We start from the raw sequence: 22423 nt of genomic DNA, 5'->3' as shown, positions 1-22423 counted from the left end.
ACCGGCTCCACCACAGCCTGGGCCGATGGCCCAGCCCTGTTGTAGAGCCCCCTGCAGGAAGCTGATGACCCCCCGTCCCACGATCCGGCACCAAGAACCCTAGGAAGGCTTCAAAGTACCCCTGAGATGGGCGACCCAGGGACGTGAATGTGGAGACCCGCCGTAAACTTGGAGGTGGTGGACAGACCACTCCATCCCCCGGTGGAGGGCCGGGAGGAGAATCCTTTGTTTCCTTTGATTTTGATTTCATTACATGCCCGAGGGGCTGCAGCACCCACATTTTCAAAGAAAGAGCGGTTTCCTCATTCTCTGGGTCACATTCCTGGTGTTTACGGCCATCGTTATCACGATCGCTGGACACGAACATTCACGGCAGGCACGGCGCGGCGGAAGCGGGCCCCCTGCCTCCACACGCCCAGCTGTGGCACATACACATCCACACTCAGGCGGTTGTGACGAGTCACAAGGACGGTCTCCCTCTTCCCTGTCGCTGACCGGTCCTTTGGTGGGTACATGGAGCAAGGTAAGTGCTTTTGAAGTTTCAGCACAGCCACGAGCTCAGGACACGAGGCTCCTTGACTTGGCAATTATTACAAGGTCCTCCCCTTCGGTATGTCCCTGTCGCCTTGCGTCTTTACGAAAGTCACAGAGGCAGCCCATGCCTATTAAGGGAAGTGGGCATTCGCATCCTCAACTATCTCGACGACTGGCTAATTCTAGCTCACTCTCGAGACCTGCTGTGTGCGCACAGGGACCTGGTGCTCAGGCACCTCAGCCAGTTGGGGCTTTGGGTCAACTGGGAAAAGAGCAAGCTCTCCCCGGTTCAGAGCATCTCTTTTCTCAGGATGGATTTAGACTCAGTCTCTATGATAGCGTGCCTCACAAGCGAGCATACGCAGTCAGTGCTGAACTGCCTGAAGTCGTTCAGGCAGAGAACGGCGGTCCCACTGAAACAATTTCAGAGGCTCCTGGGGCATATGGCGTCCTCGGCGGCGGTCACGCAGCTCGGGTTGATGCATATGAGACCGCTCCAGCACTGGCTTCAGATTCGAGTCCTGAGATGGGTATGGCACTGCGGTATGCATCGCGTGGACATCACGCCGATCTGCCGCCGCATGTTCAGCCCTTGAATTTCTGCGGGCAAGGGTCCAAGTAGTGCAAGTGTCCAGGTGCGTCGTTGTTACGACAGATGCCTGCAAGTTAGGCTGGGGCACTGTGTGCAACGGGCACGCATCCGCGGGCTCCTGGACAGGATCACAACTGCGTTGGCATATCAACTTCCTCGAGTTGCTAAGCGGTATTGCTCACCCTGCAGAGGCTTTGGCTGTTGATCCAGGGCAAGCACATGTTGGTCCGGACGGACAACACGGTGACGGTAGCGTATATAAACAGCCAAGGCGGTTTATGCTCATGTCGCATGTCACAACTCACCCGCTGTCTCCTCCTCTGGAGTCAGCTCTCGATCGCTGCGGGCTGAAGTCGCTGCGGGCCACACACATCCCGGCAACATTCGGTGGAGAAATTCGATGCAGGCCCAGTACGTGCGCTAGTATGCCCAGTACTGGGGTAGGTGCTCCACATGTGCTGGTTGCCCGTGAGTAACCCCGTGTGATGTATTTTCCGTGGTACGGTTTCCCCGTTGGTAAACCCGCGTCTTCCTTGGGCAGAGCTCCCTCTGCAATCGGTCGCCATGTTTGTAGAGCTCCATCCCCTCCAGGTAGGACCTACCATGGGGACTTCCTCCACATGCGATACTACCGGTCAGTAAGTCCATATGCCGTATTTCCAAACATTACCTCCCCTTCGGGCAGGATGTGGTCTCCAAGGTGTCATTCTCCTTGGGAAAGGACACACCCCCGCCCCCCCCGACACGACATATGGCCCCAGCTGAATGATTTTCCATTTTTTGGGGAGAAAAAAGAAGAGAAGAGGCCACGGCTGGCACGGCCTGTCCTCACTATGAGCAGTCGTCTTGTCCCCGGGGTGCGGGTGACCGTACGACGCTCGTGGAGCGTTGGGGGAGGTTACGTCGGGGCCGGGTGCGCTTGCTACGAGGCACACAGTGGCTAGTTGTGGGGTTTCATATAGGGACCCCTAGTGTCACTACATCGACACAACTTCGAGTGAGTGACACCTCCGTTCCCTGATGGAGGGAACGAGACTTTGTGTCCCTCTTGCCACAACACTGAGCTACCCGCTGAAATGGCCGGGATGCTGTCTCGGCTCCTCAGCGCAAAAGCTGAATGAGTGGTTGCGAGCCAGCTCCTTTTATACCCATATGTCCAGGGGAGTCCCGTTGCAATTCCCATTGGCCTTTTCTCAAAGATCAGAGGTGTTTGGGGCTCCCAAGAGCGACTCCTAGTGTCACTACATCGACACAATGTCTCGTTTCCTCAGTCAGGGAACAGAGGTTGCGACAGTAATCAAGACGTTTGCCCCTGCATACAAGGTAATATTAGGAGCATCTTATTATATAATAATATTATTAACACACATCAGGCAAGCTCCTACCCCCGTCAACCTATCTGACCATTTTTTATTATATGAGTTACCTCAAAAGTTATCTAACTGATGAACATCAGTTCTCGCAAATAGCTACCATTTTAAATGTATTCTCAATTTGTGTATAAACATACAATATTCTCGCTGAGTAACCTATAACCAGTATTGGGCGGGTTACTTTATAAATGTATTCCATTACAGATTACAGAATACATGCTGTAATTTGTAACGTATTCCATTAGATTACTCAAGGTCAGTAATGTATTCTAAATACTTTGGATTACTTCTTCAGCGCTGGTAGATTTTTTCACTTGTTTTGACTATAAAAACTCTTTAAAATACATTCTTTGAAAAACCTAAATATCTTATGCAGTGTTGTTTCTAAAACAAGATAAATCAAATTGATCTTGGTTTAAGGATTTTAGATATTTTTACAGGAAAACAATACAAAAATTCTTATCAAGAATATGATTTTTGCCCTAATATCAAAGGTCTTACTAGTAAAAAAGAAATTATGATCTAACATAAATTTTCTTGATAAAAAAAATTAATATCGTGCCTGGTAACATGTGCATGTAAAATGGCTAGAAATAGCATTTTAGTTTAGCGTAAAGCTGACAATTTACACAAGGTTTATTTCTATTTCTGCTGCTCCAAACTTACTTCAGACTTACTTCTCTGTCTGCTCGTATGAATGTAACACTTCATAAGAAAGTGTTTCACCGCTGTTCAAATGCACTTTGGATTGAATCATTTCTATGTATAAATGTTTTCCATCTGAAAGGACTAAATATTAAATGAAACAAATGACAATAAAATGCAAAGTAATCTTTTCAGTAATCAAAATACTTTTTGAATGTAACTGTATTCTAATTACCAATGATATCAATTGTAACTGAAGTGGAATACAGTTACTAATATTGTGTATTTTAAATACGTAATCCCGTTACATACATTCCGTTACTCCCCAACCCTGCCTATAACCACTACCTGAACTCCAAGGAATATAATAAACAGTAAACTGTCTGAAAAAAAGTCTACCCTCTGGCATCATTCATCTTGCTAAGATAACATGAAAGGAACAGTAATAAAATGGCAAATTAGCCTGCTATCCTGACTATCCTGATAATGTTACACTAGCATAAGTACTAAGATTTTTTTCTATAACAACTGAGCTAATAAATTACTTGCAGACATTTGGAACACTTTTGTATAGGAACAGATTCGAAATTATATATTATAATTATATAATAATATATAATTCTTATTTATTTACGACAGGTCGTTTACATTTTTATTTCAATAGTGTGGCATTAACACATAAAATAATTTTTATCTGTAATAATACTGACTTTCAGAGGCTCCTTCAGTTAAAGAAGGTAAAATTCAACGCTATAAATTTTGGATTTTTTTTCTTGTATTTTATTTTCTCTTTGTAGTTTCGCTGACGCCGATTCAAAGGGGTGTTTTCATTCATTTAAAATTATACTTTTAATTGTTTTTTTTATTTTTTTTTATTTAGGAGATTTTAAGGGCAGTTACAGCTAAATTAATGTATTATCATTTTACACTGTATGTTACTTTCATGGGAAAATGTCTCGTGGTTTGAATAAATTGTTACTGTAAATATTGCTATTTTCACCTTGACAGAACACTATTACTGTATGTGTAAGAATTGTTTGATTTGAGCTGCTTAATCACTTTTACACATCATCTGCAACACTTTCTGTAACATAATTATCCAGTAGTTCCTTCCATATTTTGTCCAGGTGATTTTAACTGTAAAGTATGCTTCATGATCACTCATTTGCATTTAGAACAGTGTTAGTCAGAAGCTGTCACACATAAAAAGCATCATCAATAGTTGTTTAGGGGTTCTAGAACCAAACACTGGTAGCAGCAGAGTAAAAGTTATATGTGAGAATGTAGAAGCACTCAAAAGTCATGCTAGGATTACAAAACCAAAACTACTGTACTGTTTAGATATGAATGTCCTCTTGTCTTTGCGTTTGTTTTGTTCTCATGCTTATATACATTTTGTAATCAGATTATGTGTGCACTATGTAAAATTCCAATGACTTTCTTTTTTACCACCTTTTCCTTAATGAAATCATTCTGCTGTTTCACGTTGTGTACACTTCGGCCTTTTTTGTTGATCCAGAGCTCCATTGCCAGGCTTTGCTTGAAACCCAAATTCGATACCTGCACTCATGTCATCTATTCTCTGGCCACCATCAGCCCCGAAAATGAGCTCACAACCATAGAATATAATGATGAAATCATGTACAAGTCACTAAACGACTTGAAAAATGTGTAGGCAAAGGCTGTTTCTATAGTAAATAAACAAGCATTACAGTGGATTGTAATTACAAACATGATTTAACTAACATGAATCAAGATTTTAAAGCTTTTGGTGGTCCATGAATCAAGTTCGAGTCTTTGAGCATTTATATTTGAATCTAATTTCTAGAAATCCTCAATTGAAGACGATGCTGTCTGTTGGAGGTACAGTCAATGGCATTAGTCCGTAAGTGATACACAGTTTACATCATGTGCATGTCCTAAAACTTGAAACATATGACATACAGTGTATACATATCCACCTTCTCACTATAATTTGTGAAATAAACACAAAAAATATCTAGAAATAAATAATTTTCATATAATATATACTAATATATCTATATATATATAAACTGTAATAGTGTGCACTTTTGATTGTTCTCTACGGAAAAACATGATTATTTCGGAGAAAAAAAGCATGCTATGTCAGACTGAAAGAAAATAGCTTGAAAGTCCTAGGAGCAGTTATAGTCAGAATTGTTCAATGGAAGTTTATGGGAATTTTGGATTTTTGGGTAATCTGATCAGCTAGAAAAGATACACTGAAACAACCCGAATTAGAATAGGCTGAATGCTGAGTAATGATGAGGCGTATGTGCTGTTGCTTGAAAGCTCTAGGAGGGGTTAGAGTCTCGTACAATTTGGTCTTGGCCAGGTTAGAGATTTCGAAAACACTCTAATCCAAATTTGTACAATAACAGTATGTTGGCTTTGTAAGTCAATAAAGTAAATGGATATAATTACAAAACTGCTTCAAATTTTCATTTATATCGTAATCAAGGCTTCCTCTGCCAACACATTAAACATGAGTTACTCTGCCACTCTTTGCACTCCAGATTTATTAAAATGGTGTCGACTCCAGAAACCCGCAAGGCTTTTATCCGTTCTGCAATGTTGTTCCTGCGTGCCCACAACTTTGATGGTTTGGACATTGACTGGGAATACCCTGGCCACAATGGCAGCCCACCTGAGGACAAGCAGAGGTTTACTACATTCATCAAGGTGAGAAGGCTATAAATGTTCATAAATGTTACTAATTTTGTTCGCTTGCATTAAAGATATATTTCACCCCAAAATGAAAATTCTGTCACCATTTACTCACCCTTATGTTGTTCTAAGCCTGTATTACTTACTTTCTTCCATGGAACACAAAAGATGTAAGACTAAGCAGAATGATGCATCTTTTTTCCCATACAATGAAAGTGAATGGTGATTGAGGCTAACATTCTGCCAAACATCTCCTTTTGAGTTTGATGGAAGAAAGAAAGTCATACTGGTTTGGAACACATGAGGTTGAGTAAATGATGACAGAAGTTTCCTCTTTTTGAGTGAACTGTCTCATTCTGTCTCTGTAATTTGACTGTTTGTGTTTACGTTCTATGATTTTGGGACTGACTTTGTCTCTTCTGTGTGAAAATCCCCAGGAATTGAGGCTAGCAATCGAGCAGGAGGCCATAGACGTGAAGAAAACACCTTTTGTTCTGTCTTGCAGAGTTGCCGCCTTTACGTCCACTATTGAAAATGCTTATGAGATCGCTGCAGTTTCAGGGTAAGTTTGCTACAACTGAGGTCCATCAAGTTCCATCAAGCTAAAATAAGGTGAAAACACATATAAAGTATACAAAACTTCCTCAATCTTCCCGTCATTATAGTCTGCTGAACTTCTTGAGCATCATGACCCATGAATACCACGGCCACTGGGATCCAGTGACAGGACACAACAGCCCCCTTTACCAGAGCTCCTTTGACAGTGGAAATGACGTTGACATGAACATTGTAAGTGTGACATCCATAAATTCACATTCAAAATCTAAAATAGTGTCCAATGTAAAATCTTCACTCTCTACATTAGAACGCCTCTGTGACATATTGGCTGAACGGTGGCGCTCCTGCTGATAGAGTGCTCGTTGGCTTCCCCACATACGGACGGACATTCACGCTCAAAACTGCGGAAACAGGTCTCGGTGCCCCAGCCAATGGCCCTGCTGGTGCCGGTCCCTACACACGTGATGCAGGATACTGATCCTATTATGAGGTTTTAAAACATTACTTCACACTTACTTAGCTAGTCCCAAAAGTATATGAAAATATATGATCAGTGGTTCTCAACTTGTTTGGACCAAAAACAAAGACATGAAGTGTCGACCCAGTGCTGCACCAGAAGTAACAAAAATGTCTTTAAGAACAACATGAAATGCATTAATTTTACCATGAACTGCATAGGCCCAACAATATGCATAATTATTAACATGACACTGGCTTCCATATGACCCGCATCAACACTGCCAAATACACTGTTGGATGTAATAAGTACATCTAAGTAATTAGTTACTGTAATCGAATTAATTTTTATTCAAGAAAAAGAAATGTAATGCATTACATTTTAAATTCTTGTAATCAGATTACAGTTACTGACTTTCAATTAAAGTAATTGCTTTTAAGTACTTTACTTGTGTTAAATAATATGTATAACACATTTAAAATATTAATTCATATGTATGTCTGTTAGATAGTAGGTGTCTGTGACAGCTGAAGGATGTGCGACAATGAATGAGGAAATTTAGACAATTTGAATTTGAGGGGAAAACCAAAAACTTTTCTAGGAAAAGTGATTTAGAAAGTAACTTAAAAGGAAATAATTAGTAATGTGATTACTTTTTACATTAAGTAATCAGTAAAGTAATCTGATAAAAAAATTTAGGGAAGTAATTAGTCATTTGTAGTGGATTGCTTATTTTGAGTAACTTTTAGATTGAAGCATCCCTGCAATGTTCTAGGAGGGTTAGTTTATGGTTATACAAATAAAACCTAAAAAATAACCATAGGAGAACGTTCTGTTTAAGTTGCCAATGACCTTTTGAAGTGTCAGCCAATGATTACCAGACAATTTGCATATATGCAAAGTCTGTCTTTTTAATGTCACAGGTTTTTTCCTCACTTATGTTGTCTTTTAAATTACAAAGCAACAAAAACTGTCAAACTTCTTGAAAAGAATGTTTCATAATTTATTTTTATACGTAAATATTTACTTATTTGTTTGCAAATATCCCGAGACCACAGTTGTTTTAAATAATGTAAAATCAGCAAGAACATCCTAATACCTTTACGTAAATGATTCCTCTTATTGCTTTCTACAACAAATGTACTGTATCAAAGCAATTGCCAGGATTTTTGTTTTTCTTTTTTTGAATACAGGTTTTCAATGATTACTGTGCACACCTCCACCTCCATTTTCACACCTCCGAGACATGTAAAAGCCACTTAACACATGCAACAAACACTTGGCCAAATATTATATCAGTATTAGCCATATTACCAAGTGACAAATACATTTGCAACAAAATACCATAAAGTTTGATGTGATGCTCAGCCTATGATGTCAACAACAAAAGATGTGGGAAGCGTTTTCTCTACCTTGTAAGCCTATTTATTTCGCTGTCCAAACTATGCACAATTAAATGGTAAACTGCATTTTAATATTTGCATTTAGCATTGTTTTTTCCCTGCTATCTGTGACCTTATCAAAACACGATCCACCAGCTGAGAACCACTTTATTCACATCACATTAAGTGTAACACTTCACCAAATCTAGGTCCAATGCATTTTGAAGTTTGACTTTGCAAGATGTGTCAGAACAACACAAGGATCATGGAATGTTTTGTGGTCCACAGATCTGCCCCATGGAATCAAGTGCCACATTGGGATGGATTGAGGAGCAGAAGGTGCCCTATGCAGTTCAAGGAAATGCTTGGGTGGGCTATGACAACCGTGAAAGCTTTGCTGCTAAGGTAAATGAATGTCTGTCTGTCAAATATGCAGAGAAATTTAAGACAATGCAAGGTTTGACTGCCGTCCCCTTATTCTGACTACTCTTCTGTGACATTTGCTTAAACAGGTGCAGTGGCTTAACTCCATGAACTTGGGTGGAGCCTCAGTGTACACCTTAGATTTGGACGATTTTGCTGGCCGTTTCTGTTATCAAGGAGCTTACCCTTTTGTCACCCATCTGCGCAACTCATTAGGTTAATCAACACTTTGAAAGGATAATCATGTGATGATGCAGAACATTTCATTCAAGCCATACTTGTGTAGATAAAACAGTCTTAAATTCATACTGTCCTCTCTATTTTCACAGGTTTCCCTCCCAAACCCACCACTACACCAGGACCTACCACAACCGCCGATCCCCTCAGCTCCTTCTGTGCTGGTAAACCAGATGGTTTGTACCCCAACCCTGCTGATGAGACCACTTACTTCCAGTGCTTCCGTGGAAACACATACCTGCAGAAATGCCAGCCTGGTCTGGTCTTTGTTGATTCTTGTAAATGTTGTGACTGGCCTTAAGAAGAACATCAAATATTGCAAATATTGCACTCCTTGCGTTTAAATCCATTAGTTCTGTTCAATAGAGCTGTCTAGAACTTTTAGAGGACTTGTTGTAAAATGATGTCCTCTTATTTCTTTCACTTTCAAAAGAAATATTTATAGCAGTGAGATTTATTATATCTTCTTTAAAATACACAAAGCTGCTATTCTAAAGAATAAAACAATGCTAAAGACTATCACTATTACATGAGATTATTTTTAATAATAATCTCATGAAACTGTGCTGTTTTGCTCCTGTCATTCACATTATTCACATGTTAATAAACATTCTTACTATGAAAACTTTGGCATTTTCATTTGAATTCTTAATGGTTCTTAGCACTGCAGTCAACACATTGACTCATGACAGTCGACTCTGCTCTCATTTTACTAACAATCTGGCGACTATCAACAATGATAACCTACTGTACCTGTAGCATTCAGTAGGAATTTATATATGCATGGAAGCAACTAACAAAATGCTGTATTTAAAGGCTATGGGTGAGACTGTGTTTAAAAATAAAAGTGCTAGACTTTAGGGGATGAAAGTGTCAATTCAAACTGCTTACATGTCGGCCTGTATGGCTTGTGCCACGGCCAACTAAGCAGACCAAGTTTTGGAATATATTATAGTATTATGTGGAAAATAAATTAGCTTTAAATAAATAAATATGTCATCAAAACTTTTGGGCTATTTCTACAGCTTGCACCTGACCCAGGCTTTCTCGTTCCTTATCTGTCACTCACTCGAAGTTGTGTCGATGTAGTGACACTAGGGGTCGCTCTTGGGAGCCCCAAACACCTTTGATCTTTGAGAAAAGGCCAATGGGAATTGGCGAGTGGAATTTGCATGCCATTCCCCAAGCATAGGGGTATAAAACAAGCTGGCTCGCACCCACTCATTCAGATTTTTTCTTCGTAGCCGAGTGGTTGATTAATTGAATTCCACTGCCGTTCCATTCACCTCTGTACACTGTAGGATTTACGGCGCATTTCAGCGGTTTCTCCCCCTCGTGCACGAATTGAGTGCAGAGAACGCCCCTTGGCGCTTCGACAGCTGGAAAAGAGAGAGAATATATTCTAAAAGAGTAATTTTCCTCTAAAAGAGTGGCACTGACGGAGAGCGTCTTTTTAAAGATGCCTTTCCATCTGTGTATAGTTCTTGGTTGCGGTTGCTACCTCTCCACCTCTGAAGGCCATGATTGCTGCCTCACCTGCATGGGCCCCAGGGTGAGTTTAATGTCTCATTCGGGGCTCGGGAACAGGATGAGCTCGCGATCGCAGCATCGGAGAGAGTGGGCTGATCAACTCAGTTCCCACCTTCGGATGCTTGCCCGGGTGGCCGCGAGTGTCGGGTTTGAGTGGAACTCTCCACCCTGCCCTGAGCCTTCGTGGCTTGATGATAGGTTCCTGGGCTCAGAACGCTGCTCACAGCTGTGCCCCGCCCCGGTCCCTTTCTTCCTGGAGGTGCACGAGGAGCTCACAAAATTGGACGGACCTTGAATTTCTGCGGGCAGGGGTCCACGTAGTGCAAGTGTCCAGGTGCGTCGTTGTTACGACAGATGCCTGCAAGTTAGGCTGGGGCGCTGTGTGCAATGGGCACCTGGACAGAATCACGACTGCGTTGGCTTATCAACTTCCTCGAGTTGCTAAGCGGTATTGCTCACCCTGAGGAGGCTTTGGCCATTGATCCAGGGCAAGCACGTGTTGGTCCGGACGGACAACACGGCGACGGTAGCATATATAAACAGCCAAGGCGGTTTATGCTCATGTCGCATGTCGCAACTCACCCGCTGTCTCCTCCTCTGCAGTCGTCTCTCGATCGCGGCGGGCTGAAGTCGCTGTAGGCCACTCTCATCCCGGGCAACATTCGGCGGAGAAATTCGATGCAGGCCCAGTACGTGCGCTAGTATGCCCAGTACTGGGGTAGGTGCTCCACATGTGCTGGTTGCCCGTGAGTAACCCCGTGTGATGTATTTTCCGTGGTACGGTTTCCCCGTTGGTAAACCCGCATCCTTGGGCAGAGCTCCCTCTGCCACCGGTCGCCATGTTTGTAGAGCTCCATTCCTTCCAGGTAGGACCTACCACGGGGTCTTCCTCCACATGCGATACTGCTGGTCAGTAAGTCCATGTGCCGTATTTCCACACGTTACCTCCCCTTCGAGCAGGGTGTGGTCTCCACTGTGTCATTCTCCTTGGGAAAGGACACACCCCCGCCCCCCCCCCAACACGATATATGGCTCCAGATGAATGATTTTCCATTTTTTGGGGAGAAAAAAGAAGAGAAGAGGCCATGGCTGGCACGGCCTGTCCTCACAATGAGCAGTCGTCTTGTCCCCTGGGTGCGGGGGACCGTACGACGCTCGTGGGGCATTGGGGGAGGTTACGTCGGGGCCGGGTGCGCTTGCTATGAGGCACGAAGTGGCTAGTTGTGGGGTTTCGTATAGGGACCCCTAGTGTCACTACATCGACACAACGTCGAGTGAGTGACAGATAGGGAACGTCTTGGTTACTGTCGTAACCTCCATTCGGTAATGGAGGGAACGAGACTTGGTGTCCCTCTTGCCACAACGCTGAGCTACCCACTGATATGGCCGGGACGCTGTCTCGGCTCCTCAGCGCAAAAGCTGAATGAGTGGTTGTGAGCCAGCTCCTTTTATACCCATATGTCCAGGGGAGTGGCATGCAAATTCCACTCGCCAATTCCCATTGGCCTTTTCTCAAAGTTCAGAGGTGTTTGGGGCTCCCAAGAGCGACTCCTAGTGTCACTACATCGACAAAATGTCTTGTTTCCTCAATCAGGGAACAGAGGTTGCGACAGAAATCAAGACGTTTGCCCCTGCATACAAGGTAATATTAGGAGCATCTTATTATATAATAATATTATTAACACACATCAGGCAAGCTCCTACCCCTGCCAACCTATCTGACCATTTTTTATTATATGAGTTGCCTCAAAAGTTATCTAACTGATGAACATCAGTTCTCGCAAATAGCTACCATTTTAAATGTATTCTCAATTTGTGTATTAACATACAATATTCTCGCTGAGTAACCTATAACCAGGGTTGGGCGGGTTACTTTTTAAATGTATTCCATTACAGATTACAGAATACATGCTGTAATTTGTAATGTATTCCATTAGATTACTCAAGGTCAGTAATGTATTCTAAATACTTTGGATTACTTCTTCAGCTCTGGTAGATTTTTTCACTTGCTTTGATTATAAAAACTCTGCCAGTGCAGTAAGACAAAATACACATGTTAAAAATACATTCTTTGAAAAACCTAAATATCTTATGCAGTGTTGTTTCTAAAACAAGATAAATCAAATTGATTTTGTTTTAAGGATTTTAGATATTTTTACAGGAAAACAATACAAAAATTCTTATCAAGAATATGATTTTTGCCCTAATATCAAAGGTCTTACTAGAAAATCTTGACAAGATAACATGAAAGGAACGGTAATAAAATGGCAAATTAGCCTGCTACCTCATAAACTAAGACTATCCTGATAATGTTACACTAGCATAAGAACTAAGAGTTTTTTCTATAACAACTGAGCTAATAAACTACTAGCAGATATTTGGAACACTTTTTTAAAGGAACAGATTAGAAATTATATATTATAATTATATAATAATATATAATTTTTATTTATTTACGACAGGTCGTTTACATTTTTATTTAAATAGTGTGGCATTAACACCTAAAATAATTTTTATCTGTAATAATACTGACTTTCAGAGGCTCCTTCGGTTCAAGAAGGTAAAATTCAACACTATAAATGTTGGATTTTTATTTATTTTTTCTTGTATTTTATTTTATTTTCTCTTTGTAGTTTCGCTGACGCCGATTCAAAGGGGTGTTTTCATTCATTTAAAATTATACTTTTAATTGTTTGTTTTTTTTATTTAGGAAATTTTAAGGGCAGTTACAGCTAAATTAATGTATTATCTTTTTACACTGTATGTTACTTTCAATGGAAAATGTCTCGTGTTTGAATAAATTGTTACTGTAAACATTGCTATTTTCACCTTGACAGAACACTATTACTGTATGTGTAAGAATTGTTTGATTTGAGCTGCTTAATCACTTTTACACATCATCTGCAACACTTTCTGTAACATCATTATCCAGTAGTTCCTTCCATATTTTGTCCAGGTGATTTTAACTGTAAAGTATGCTTCATGATCACTCATTTGCATTTAGAACAGTGTTGGTCAGAAGCTGTCACACATAAAAAGCATCATCAATAGTTGTTTAGTGGTTCTAGAACCAAACACTGGTAGCAGCAGAGTAAAAGTTATATGTGAGAATGTAGAAGCACTCAAAAGTCATGCTAGGATTACAAAACCAAAACTACTGTACTGTTTAGATATGAATGTCCTCTTGTCTTTGCGTTTGTTTTGTTCTCATGCTTATATAAATTTTGTAATCAGATTATGTGTGCACTATGTAAAATTCCAATGACTTTCTTTTTTACCACCTTTTCCTTAATGAAATCATTCTGCTGTTTCACATTGTGTACAATTCGGCCTTTTTTGTTGATCCAGAGCTCCATTGCAAGATTTTGCTTGAAACCCAAATTCGATAGCCGTGAAAACTGTTCTCAGATCGGTAATGTCTCATTTTACACTATACAGAATGGCTGTATGTAAGCTTGCAGATTGCTACCTTGAAGGAATCTCAGGCTGTGATGTCAACAAGTTGTCTCTTTGAACTACAGTGTACCCCATTTGTTGTAAAGGCTGAGCCTGTCCACTGTGGACTAAATGTGAATAATGCAGCATTTGTAAAAATTCTTCAATTAAAAAAAAAAAATTGTATTTGAGAAAACTATGTCCAGTAATTATTGGCGTATTTTTTGCACACATAAATGCAGATATGCACATCCCAGCACATACGTGCTGGCTAAAATACGCCATGTAAAGAATCATGTAAATTATCTATAAACAGTGGACATACTGTAGGTGTAATCATTCACAATTCACAAATACAAATACCTCCACATGTATGTTTAAACCTATATTGACAAGCATTCTTACTTTAAATTATACAATATGCATGTACTTGTTTTTGTTCTGTTTGTAATTTTGTGTCTGTGTGACTCTTCAGGTAAATTTACTGTAAATGAGAGGTTATCCATTATACAATTAATATAAAACTAAATCTGATAATCTTTTGCCCCGATTTATTGATTTCTGATTGCTGAGCACGTTGATTGCATATTTTAATCTTCTTTAAAATTGTGGATATTACATTTTGTGGTGATAAAAAAATGTAATAACTTCAAAGGTAATCACACCGTACAGCAACATGCCAGTTATATGACTAGTTATTAATTTATTGCCCAAATATGATGAAGCCAGCACTTATCGCTTGTACTTTGGAACTATTAATAATGTATAAATATGCATGAGCATTAACAGCTCAGTCTCAGTGCAGCTGACACAGGTAAAGAGAAAAGCTTTTCAATTATTCAATGTTTAATTGTTACTTTAATAATTGTAATAGTTTGTAATAGTAAGTTATATTCATATGGTTTTGCACACAGCTAATTTTTGCTTTTTTCAACCATGAAGGTTCCACTGTGCAAAATGTACTAAGGCAGGCTAGTGAAAAAAATGTAATTTGATTTATAGTTTATTTCGTTTTTTCCAGCTCAATTTCTGAAGAATACCTGTTTGGCTTCAACATCAAAATGACTAAATTAACTCTTTTAGCAGGTACATTCCATACTTATATTAAATGATATTGTATTTTACTATGAACATTTTACTCTATACTTAACTATGTTGTCTTTTGTGTAGGGCTTGGACTCTTGCTAACACTTCAGATTGGTAAGAATCACTTATCAATACATTTTTCATTACACTAAAACTCTTTCATTGATGCTTTGTCAAAAAAAAAAAAAAAAAAAAGATTATGGATTATGGTTTATGAACTATTGCTAATATCAGAATTTCTTATAGTGGCCTCTACAAAGCTGGTGTGCTACATGGCCAACTGGGCCCAATACAGACCTGGCAATGGGAAGTTCACCCCGGAGAATGTTGATCCCTTCCTCTGCACTCATGTCATCTATTCTCTGGCCACCATCAGCCCCAAAAATGAGCTCACAACCATAGAATATAATGATGAAATCATGTACAAGTCACTAAACGACTTGAAAAATGTGTAAGCAAAGGCTGTTTCTATAGTAAATAAATAAGCATTACAGTGGATTGTAATTACAAACATGATTTAACTAACATGAATCAAGATTTTAAAGCTTTCGGTGGTCCATGAATCAAGTTTGAGTCTTTGAGCATTTATATTTGAATCTAATTTCTAGAAATCCTCAACTGAAGACGATGCTGTCTGTTGGAGGTACAGTCAACGGCATTAGTCCGTAAGTGATACACAGTTTACATCATGTGCATGTCCTAAAACTTGAAACATATGACATACAGTGTATACATATCCACCTTCTCACTATAATTTGTAAAATAAACACAAAAAATATCTAGAAATAAATAATTTTCATATAATATATACTAATATATATATATATATATATATATATATATATATATATATATATATATATATATATATATATATATAAACTGTAACAGTGTGCACTTTTGATTGTTCTCTACGGAAAAACATGATTATTTCGGAGAAAAAAAGCATGCTATGTCAGACTGAAAGAAAATAGCTTGAAAGTCCTAGGAGCAGTTATAGTCAGAATTGTTCAATGGAAGTTTATGGGAATTTTGGATTTTTGGGTAATCTGATCAGCTAGAAAAGATACACTGAAACAACCCGAATTAGAATAGGCTGAATGCTGAGTAATGATGAGGCGTATGTGCTGTTGCTTGAAAGCTCTAGGAGGGGTTAGAGTCTCGTACAATTTGATCTTGTCCAGGTTAGAGATTTCGAAAACACTCTAATCCAAATTTGTACAATAACAGTATGTTGGCTTTGTAAGTTAATAAAGTAAATGGATATAATTACAAAACTGCTTCAAATTTTCATTTATATCGTAATCAAGGCTTCCTCTGCCAACACATTAAACATGAGTTACTCTGCCACTCTTTGCACTCCAGATTTATTAAAATGGTGTCGACTCCAGAAACCCGCAAGGCTTTTATCCGTTCTGCAATGTTGTTCCTGCGTGCCCACAACTTTGATGGTTTGGACATTGACTGGGAATACCCTGGCCACAATGGCAGCCCACCTGAGGACAAGCAGAGGTTTACTACATTCATCAAGGTGAGAAGGCTATAAATGTTCATAAATGTTACTAATTTTGTTCGCTTGCATTAAAGATATATTTCACCCCAAAATGAAAATTCTGTCACCATTTACTCACCCTTATGTTGTTCTAAGCCTGTATTACTTACTTTCTTCCATGGAACACAAAAGATGTAAGACTAAGCAGAATGATGCATCTTTTTTCCCATACAATGAAAGTGAATGGTGATTGAGGCTAACATTCTGCCAAACATCTCCTTTTGAGTTTGATGGAAGAAAGAAAGTCATACTGGTTTGGAACAACATGAGGTTGAGTAAATGATGACAGAAGTTTCCTCTTTTTGAGTGAACTGTCTCATTCTGTCTCTGTAATTTGACTGTTTGTGTTTACGTTCTATGATTTTGGGACTGACTTTGTCTCTTCTGTGTGAAAATCCCCAGGAATTGAGGCTAGCAATCGAGCAGGAGGCCGTAGACTTGAAGAAAACACCTTTTGTTCTGTCTTGCAGAGTTGCCGCCTTTACGTCCACTATTGAAAACGCATATGAGATCGCTGCAGTTTCAGGGTAAGTTTGCTACAACTGAGGTCCATCAAGTTCCATCAAGCTAAAATAAGGTGAAAGCACATATAAAGTATACAAAACTTCCTCAATCTTCCCGTCATTATAGTCTGCTGGACTTCTTGAGCATCATGACCCATGAATACCACGGCCACTGGGATCCAGTGACAGGACACAACAGCCCCCTTTACCGGAGCTCCTTTGACAGTGGAAATGACGTTGACATGAACATTGTAAGTGTGACATCCATAAATTCACATTCAAAATCTAAAATAGTGTCCAATGTAAAATCTTCACTCTCTTCATTAGAACGCCTCTGTGACATACTGGTTGAATGGTGGCGCTCCTGCTGATAGAGTGCTCGTTGGCTTCCCCACATACGGACGGACATTCACGCTCAAAACTGCGGACACAGGTCTCGGTGCCCCAGCCAATGGCCCTGCTGGTGCCGGTCCCTACACACGTGATGCAGGATACTGGTCCTATTATGAGGTTTTAAAACATTACTTCACACTTACTTAGCTAGTCCCAAAAGTATATGAAAATATATGATCAGTGGTTCTCAACTTGTTTGGACCAAAAACAAAGACATGAAGTGTCGACCCAGTGCTGCACCAGAAGTAACAAAAATGTCCTTAAGAACAACATGAAATGCATTAATTTTACCATGAACTGCATAGGCCCAACAATATGCATAATTATTAACATGACTTCCATATGACCCGCATCAACACTGCCAAATACACTGTTGGATATATCCGATTACTAAGTAATTAGTTACTGTAATCGAATTAATTTTTATTCAAGAAAAAGAAATGTAATGCCTTACATTTTAAATTCTTGTAATCAGATTACAGTTACTGACTTTCAATTAAAGTAATTGCTTTTAAGTAATTTACTTGTGTTAAATAATATGTATAACACATTTAAAATATTAATTCATATGTATGTCTGTTAGATAGTAGGTGTCTGTGACAGCTGAAGAGTGTGCAACAATGAATGAGGAAATTTAGACATTTTGAATTTGAGGGGAAAACCAAAAACTTTTCTATGAAAAGTGATTTAGAAAGTAACTTAAAAGGAAATAATTGGCAATGTGATTACTTTTTACATTAAGTAATCAGTAAAGTAATCTGATAAAATTTTTAGGGAAGTAATTAGTAATTGGTAGTGGATTGCTTATTTTGAGTAACTTACCCAACACTGATCAGGATTGAAGCATCCCTGCAATGTTCTAGGAGGGTTAGTTTATGGTTATACAAATAAAACATAAAAAATAACCATAGGAGAATGTTCTGTTTAAGTTGCCAATGACCTTTCGAAGTGTCAGCCAATGATTACCAGACAATTTGCATATATGCAAAGTCTGTCTTTTTAGTGTCACAGGTTTTTTCCTCACTTATGTTGTCTTTTAAATTACAAAGCAACAAAAACTTTCAAAGTTCTTGAAAGAATGTTTCATAATTGATTTTTATACATAAATATTTACTTATTTGTTTGCAAACATCCCGAGACCGCAGTTGTTTTAACTAATGTAAAATCAGCAAGAACATCCTAATACCTTTACGTAAATGATTCCTCTTATTGCTTTCTACAACAAATGTACTGTATCAAAGCAATTGCCAGGACTTTTTTTTTTTCTTTTTTTGAATACAGGTTTTCAATGATTACTGTGCACACCTCCGCCTCCATCTCCACACCTCCGAGACATGTGAAAGCCGCTTAACACATGCAACAAACACTTGGCCAAATATTATATCAGTATTAGCCATATTAACATGTGACAAATAAATATGCAACAAAATACCATAAAGTTTGATTTGATTCTCAGCCTATGATGTCAACAACAAAAGATGTGGGAAGCGTTTTCTCTACCTTGTAAGCCTATTTATTTCACTGTCCAAACTATGCACAATTAAATGGTAAACTGCATTTTAATATTTACATTTAGCATTGTTTTTTCCCTGCTATCTGTGACCTTATCAAAACACAACCCACCAGCTGAGAACCACTTTATTCACATCACATTAAGTGTAACACTTCACCAAATCTAGGTCCAATGCATTTTGAAGTTTGATTTTGCAAGATGTGTCGGAACAACACAAGGATCATGGAATGTTTTGTGGTCCACAGATCTGCCCCATGGAATCAAGTGCCACATTGGGATGGATTGAGGAGCAGAAGGTGCCCTATGCAGTTCAAGGAAATGCTTGGGTGGGCTATGACAACCGTGAAAGCTTTGCTGCTAAGGTAAATGAATGTCTGTCTGTCAAATATGCAGAGAAATTTAAGACAATGCAAGGTTTGACTGCCGTCCCCTTATTCTGACTACTCTTCTGTGACATTTGCTTAAACAGGTGCAGTGGCTTAACTCCATGAACTTGGGTGGAGCCTCAGTGTACACCTTAGATTTGGACGATTTTGCTGGCCGTTTCTGTTATCAAGGAGCTTACCCTCTTGTCACCCATCTGCGCAACTCATTAGGTTAATAATCACTTTGAAAGGATAATCATGTGATGATGCAGAACATTTAATTCAAGCCATACTTGTGTAGATAAAGCAGTCTGAAATTCATTCTGTCCTCTCTATTTTCACAGGTTTCCCTCCCAAACCCACCACTACACCAGGACCTACCACAACCGCCGACCCCCTCAGCTCCTTCTGTGCTGGTAAACCAGATGGTTTGTACCCCAACCCTGCTGATGAGACCACTTACTTCCAGTGCTTCCGTGGAAACACATACCTGCAGAAATGCCAGCCTGGCCTGGTCTTTGTTGATTCTTGTAAATGTTGTGACTGGCCTTAAGAAGAACATCAAATATTGCAAATATTGCACTCCTTGCGTTTAAATCCATTAGTTCTGTTCAATAGAGCTGTCTAGAACTTTTAGAGGACTTGTTGTAAAATGATGTCCTCTTATTTCTTTCACTTTCAAAAGAAATATTTATAGCAGTGAGATTTATTATATCTTCTTTAAAATACACAAAGCTGCTCTTCTAAAGAATAAAACAATGCTAAAGACAGACCTTTTTTAATAATAATCTCATGAAACTGTGCTGTTTTGCTCCTGTTATTCACATTATTCACAAGTTAATAAACATTCTTACTATGAAAACTTTGGCATTTTCATTTGAATTCTTAATGGTTCTTAGCACTGCAGTCAACACGTTGACTCATGACAGTCGACTCTGCTCTCATTTTACTAACAATCTGGCGACTATCAGCAATGATAACCTACTGTACCTGTAGCATTCAGTAGGAATTTATATATGCATGGAAGCAACTAACAAAATGCTGTATTTAAAGGCTATGGGTGAGACTGTGTTTAAAAATAAAAGTGCTTGACTTTAGGGGATGAAAGTGTCAATTCAAACTGCTTACATGTCGGCCTGTATGGCTGGTGCCACAGCCAACTAAGCAGACCAAGTTTTGGAATATATTATAGTGTTATGTGGAAAATAAATTAGCTTTAAATAAATAAATATGTCATGTAAAATTTTGGGCTATTTCTACAGCTTGCACCTCACCCAGGCTTTCTCGTTTGCCCCCGCATGCAAGGTAATATTAGGAGCATCTTATTATATAATAATATTATTAACACACATCAGGCAAGCTCCTACCCCCACCAACCAATCTGACCATTTTTGATTATATGACTTACCTCAAAAGTTATCTAACTGATGAACATCAGTTCTCGCCAATAGCTACCATTTTAAATGTATTCTCAATTTGTGTATTAACATACAATATTCTCGCTGAGTAACCTATAACCGCTACCTGAACTCGAATGAATATAATAAACAGTAAACTTTCCCTCTGACATCATTGATCTTGCCAAGATAACATGAAAGGAATAGTTATAAAATGGCAAATTAGCCTGCTACTATCCTGATAATGTTACACTAGCATAAGAACTAAGAGTTTTTTCTATAACAGCTGAGCTAATAAACTACTAGCAGACATTTGGAACACTTTTTTATAGGCACACATTAGATCTATTTTTTATTTTTATTTATTTTTTCAAATGTAATGGTACCAGTCAATGAAATACATTTGCATTCAGTAATTATATATTTACATTTGTGAAATTTAAAATTTCAACCTAAATGGAGTCCCTGATCCAAAACACAAGTTACCATCTACAGTTAGTCTGTCATTGTGTACTGTGTTTAATAAACTGTGTCTATATTATCATCCTAACTTGATTTCCTATTCACTGTCTCATTATACGCATTTTCTCAGCCAATGATAAATAATAATTTACCTGATATTCAGCATGCTGTTGGTGAACCTCTGGATGAGTCCTGCGATGTAGACAGAGTTGAAGTTCCTCTTCTGCAGCTGGTTAAACAGCATGTCCACATGTGGCATGATCTTGTGAAATAATGTCAGGAAAAATCAGAAATCCTCATCTTCCAGCATTCTCACAAAGCCCCCGGCCTCTCTGACAGATGAAGGATCAAAGTTACCAGAGTCTTTGATGGTCAGGAAACACCATAGGAGGTCATCTTTGTGCTCATACACTGTGTTAACAGCACGACTGTGGAAGTTCCATCTTGTTGTCAAAGTTCCAGGAAGTCTGTGTGCCACCACTTGATCAAGCATGGCGGTTCGCTTGACACCTGTGGCTCCCCTCATCACAACAGCCCCATCATAGGCCTGGGTGATTAGTTTGCTCTCTTGTCCCTCAGGGAGGACTGTGCACAGCCTCTCCAAAAGAGCTGTGGCAATTGTGTCAGCGTTTGCATTCTGAAGAGGGATGAACTCGAAAAAATGCTCTTGGATGTTGTTATGGGGGTTGATGCACCACAGCACAAGCACCAACTGGCAGTGAGTCCATTGTCTCATCTGCCTGCATGGCAAGATAATCGGCCTTGTTTACTTCCTCCAGAATGCAATCTTTAAGAACTGACAGCATGCAGTCCAAAAGTTCGTTTTGCACAGTCTTTGAGGTGCCTTTGAAAATGGTAGCTGTCTGAAGGTGCTCGTCCAACACATTGTCTAGCGAGGAGACAAGATCTACTAACCACCTGAAAACACCAGGGTTGTCTGAAGATTCGGTCTCATCGTGGCCGCACAAGTCTAGCTCAAATGCCCCACAGAATTTCACACAGTCAATTATCTTTGATAAAATGCGCCTATTCTTATCCACCTCTTCATTGTGCTTTTTAATCCCCGATTCTGTGGCCTTCGTCCAGTTGCGTAGCACTATTGCCCATATGTGCTTCTTTGTCCTCTCTGATAAATGTTTTAGGTCCCTTAATCCTAAAACAGTCCATGTTCCATCTGTCCCCGTCATTTTAAAAAGTAGACATGGAAAGCAAAATAAGGCATTGGCATGACTACATCCAGCTAGCCAAGACTTTCTGCTGTACCAAGTACAGGAGAAGCATCGTGGATGGACTCAAGA

At 39.4% G+C, this 22423-nt stretch overlaps 1 protein-coding gene and 1 pseudogene across 1 annotated transcript; both read left to right on the top strand.

Annotated features, from left to right (window-relative positions):
* Window positions 1-253: 253 nt before the first annotated feature.
* Window positions 254-9370, top strand: LOC127425851 (acidic mammalian chitinase-like; annotated as a pseudogene).
* Window positions 9371-14875: 5505 nt separating this feature from the next.
* Window positions 14876-20128, top strand: LOC127426300 (acidic mammalian chitinase-like). Its single transcript, XM_051673022.1, has 11 exons — window positions 14876-14940; window positions 15025-15054; window positions 15187-15391; window positions 15549-15605; window positions 16306-16471; window positions 16895-17019; window positions 17123-17246; window positions 17323-17505; window positions 19147-19263; window positions 19371-19497; window positions 19611-20128. The coding sequence occupies exons 1-11, from the start codon at window positions 14916-14918 to the stop codon at window positions 19817-19819; spliced, it is 1368 nt and encodes a 455-aa protein (XP_051528982.1). The 5' UTR covers window positions 14876-14915; the 3' UTR covers window positions 19820-20128.
* Window positions 20129-22423: the final 2295 nt, after the last annotated feature.

The sequence above is a fragment of the Myxocyprinus asiaticus genome, chromosome 35 (assembly GCF_019703515.2).
Source record: "Myxocyprinus asiaticus isolate MX2 ecotype Aquarium Trade chromosome 35, UBuf_Myxa_2, whole genome shotgun sequence".
NCBI lineage: Eukaryota > Metazoa > Chordata > Actinopteri > Cypriniformes > Catostomidae > Myxocyprinus > Myxocyprinus asiaticus.
The sequence above is the reverse complement of the archived record's forward strand: the minus strand, read 5'-3'. Positions and strand labels throughout refer to the sequence as shown.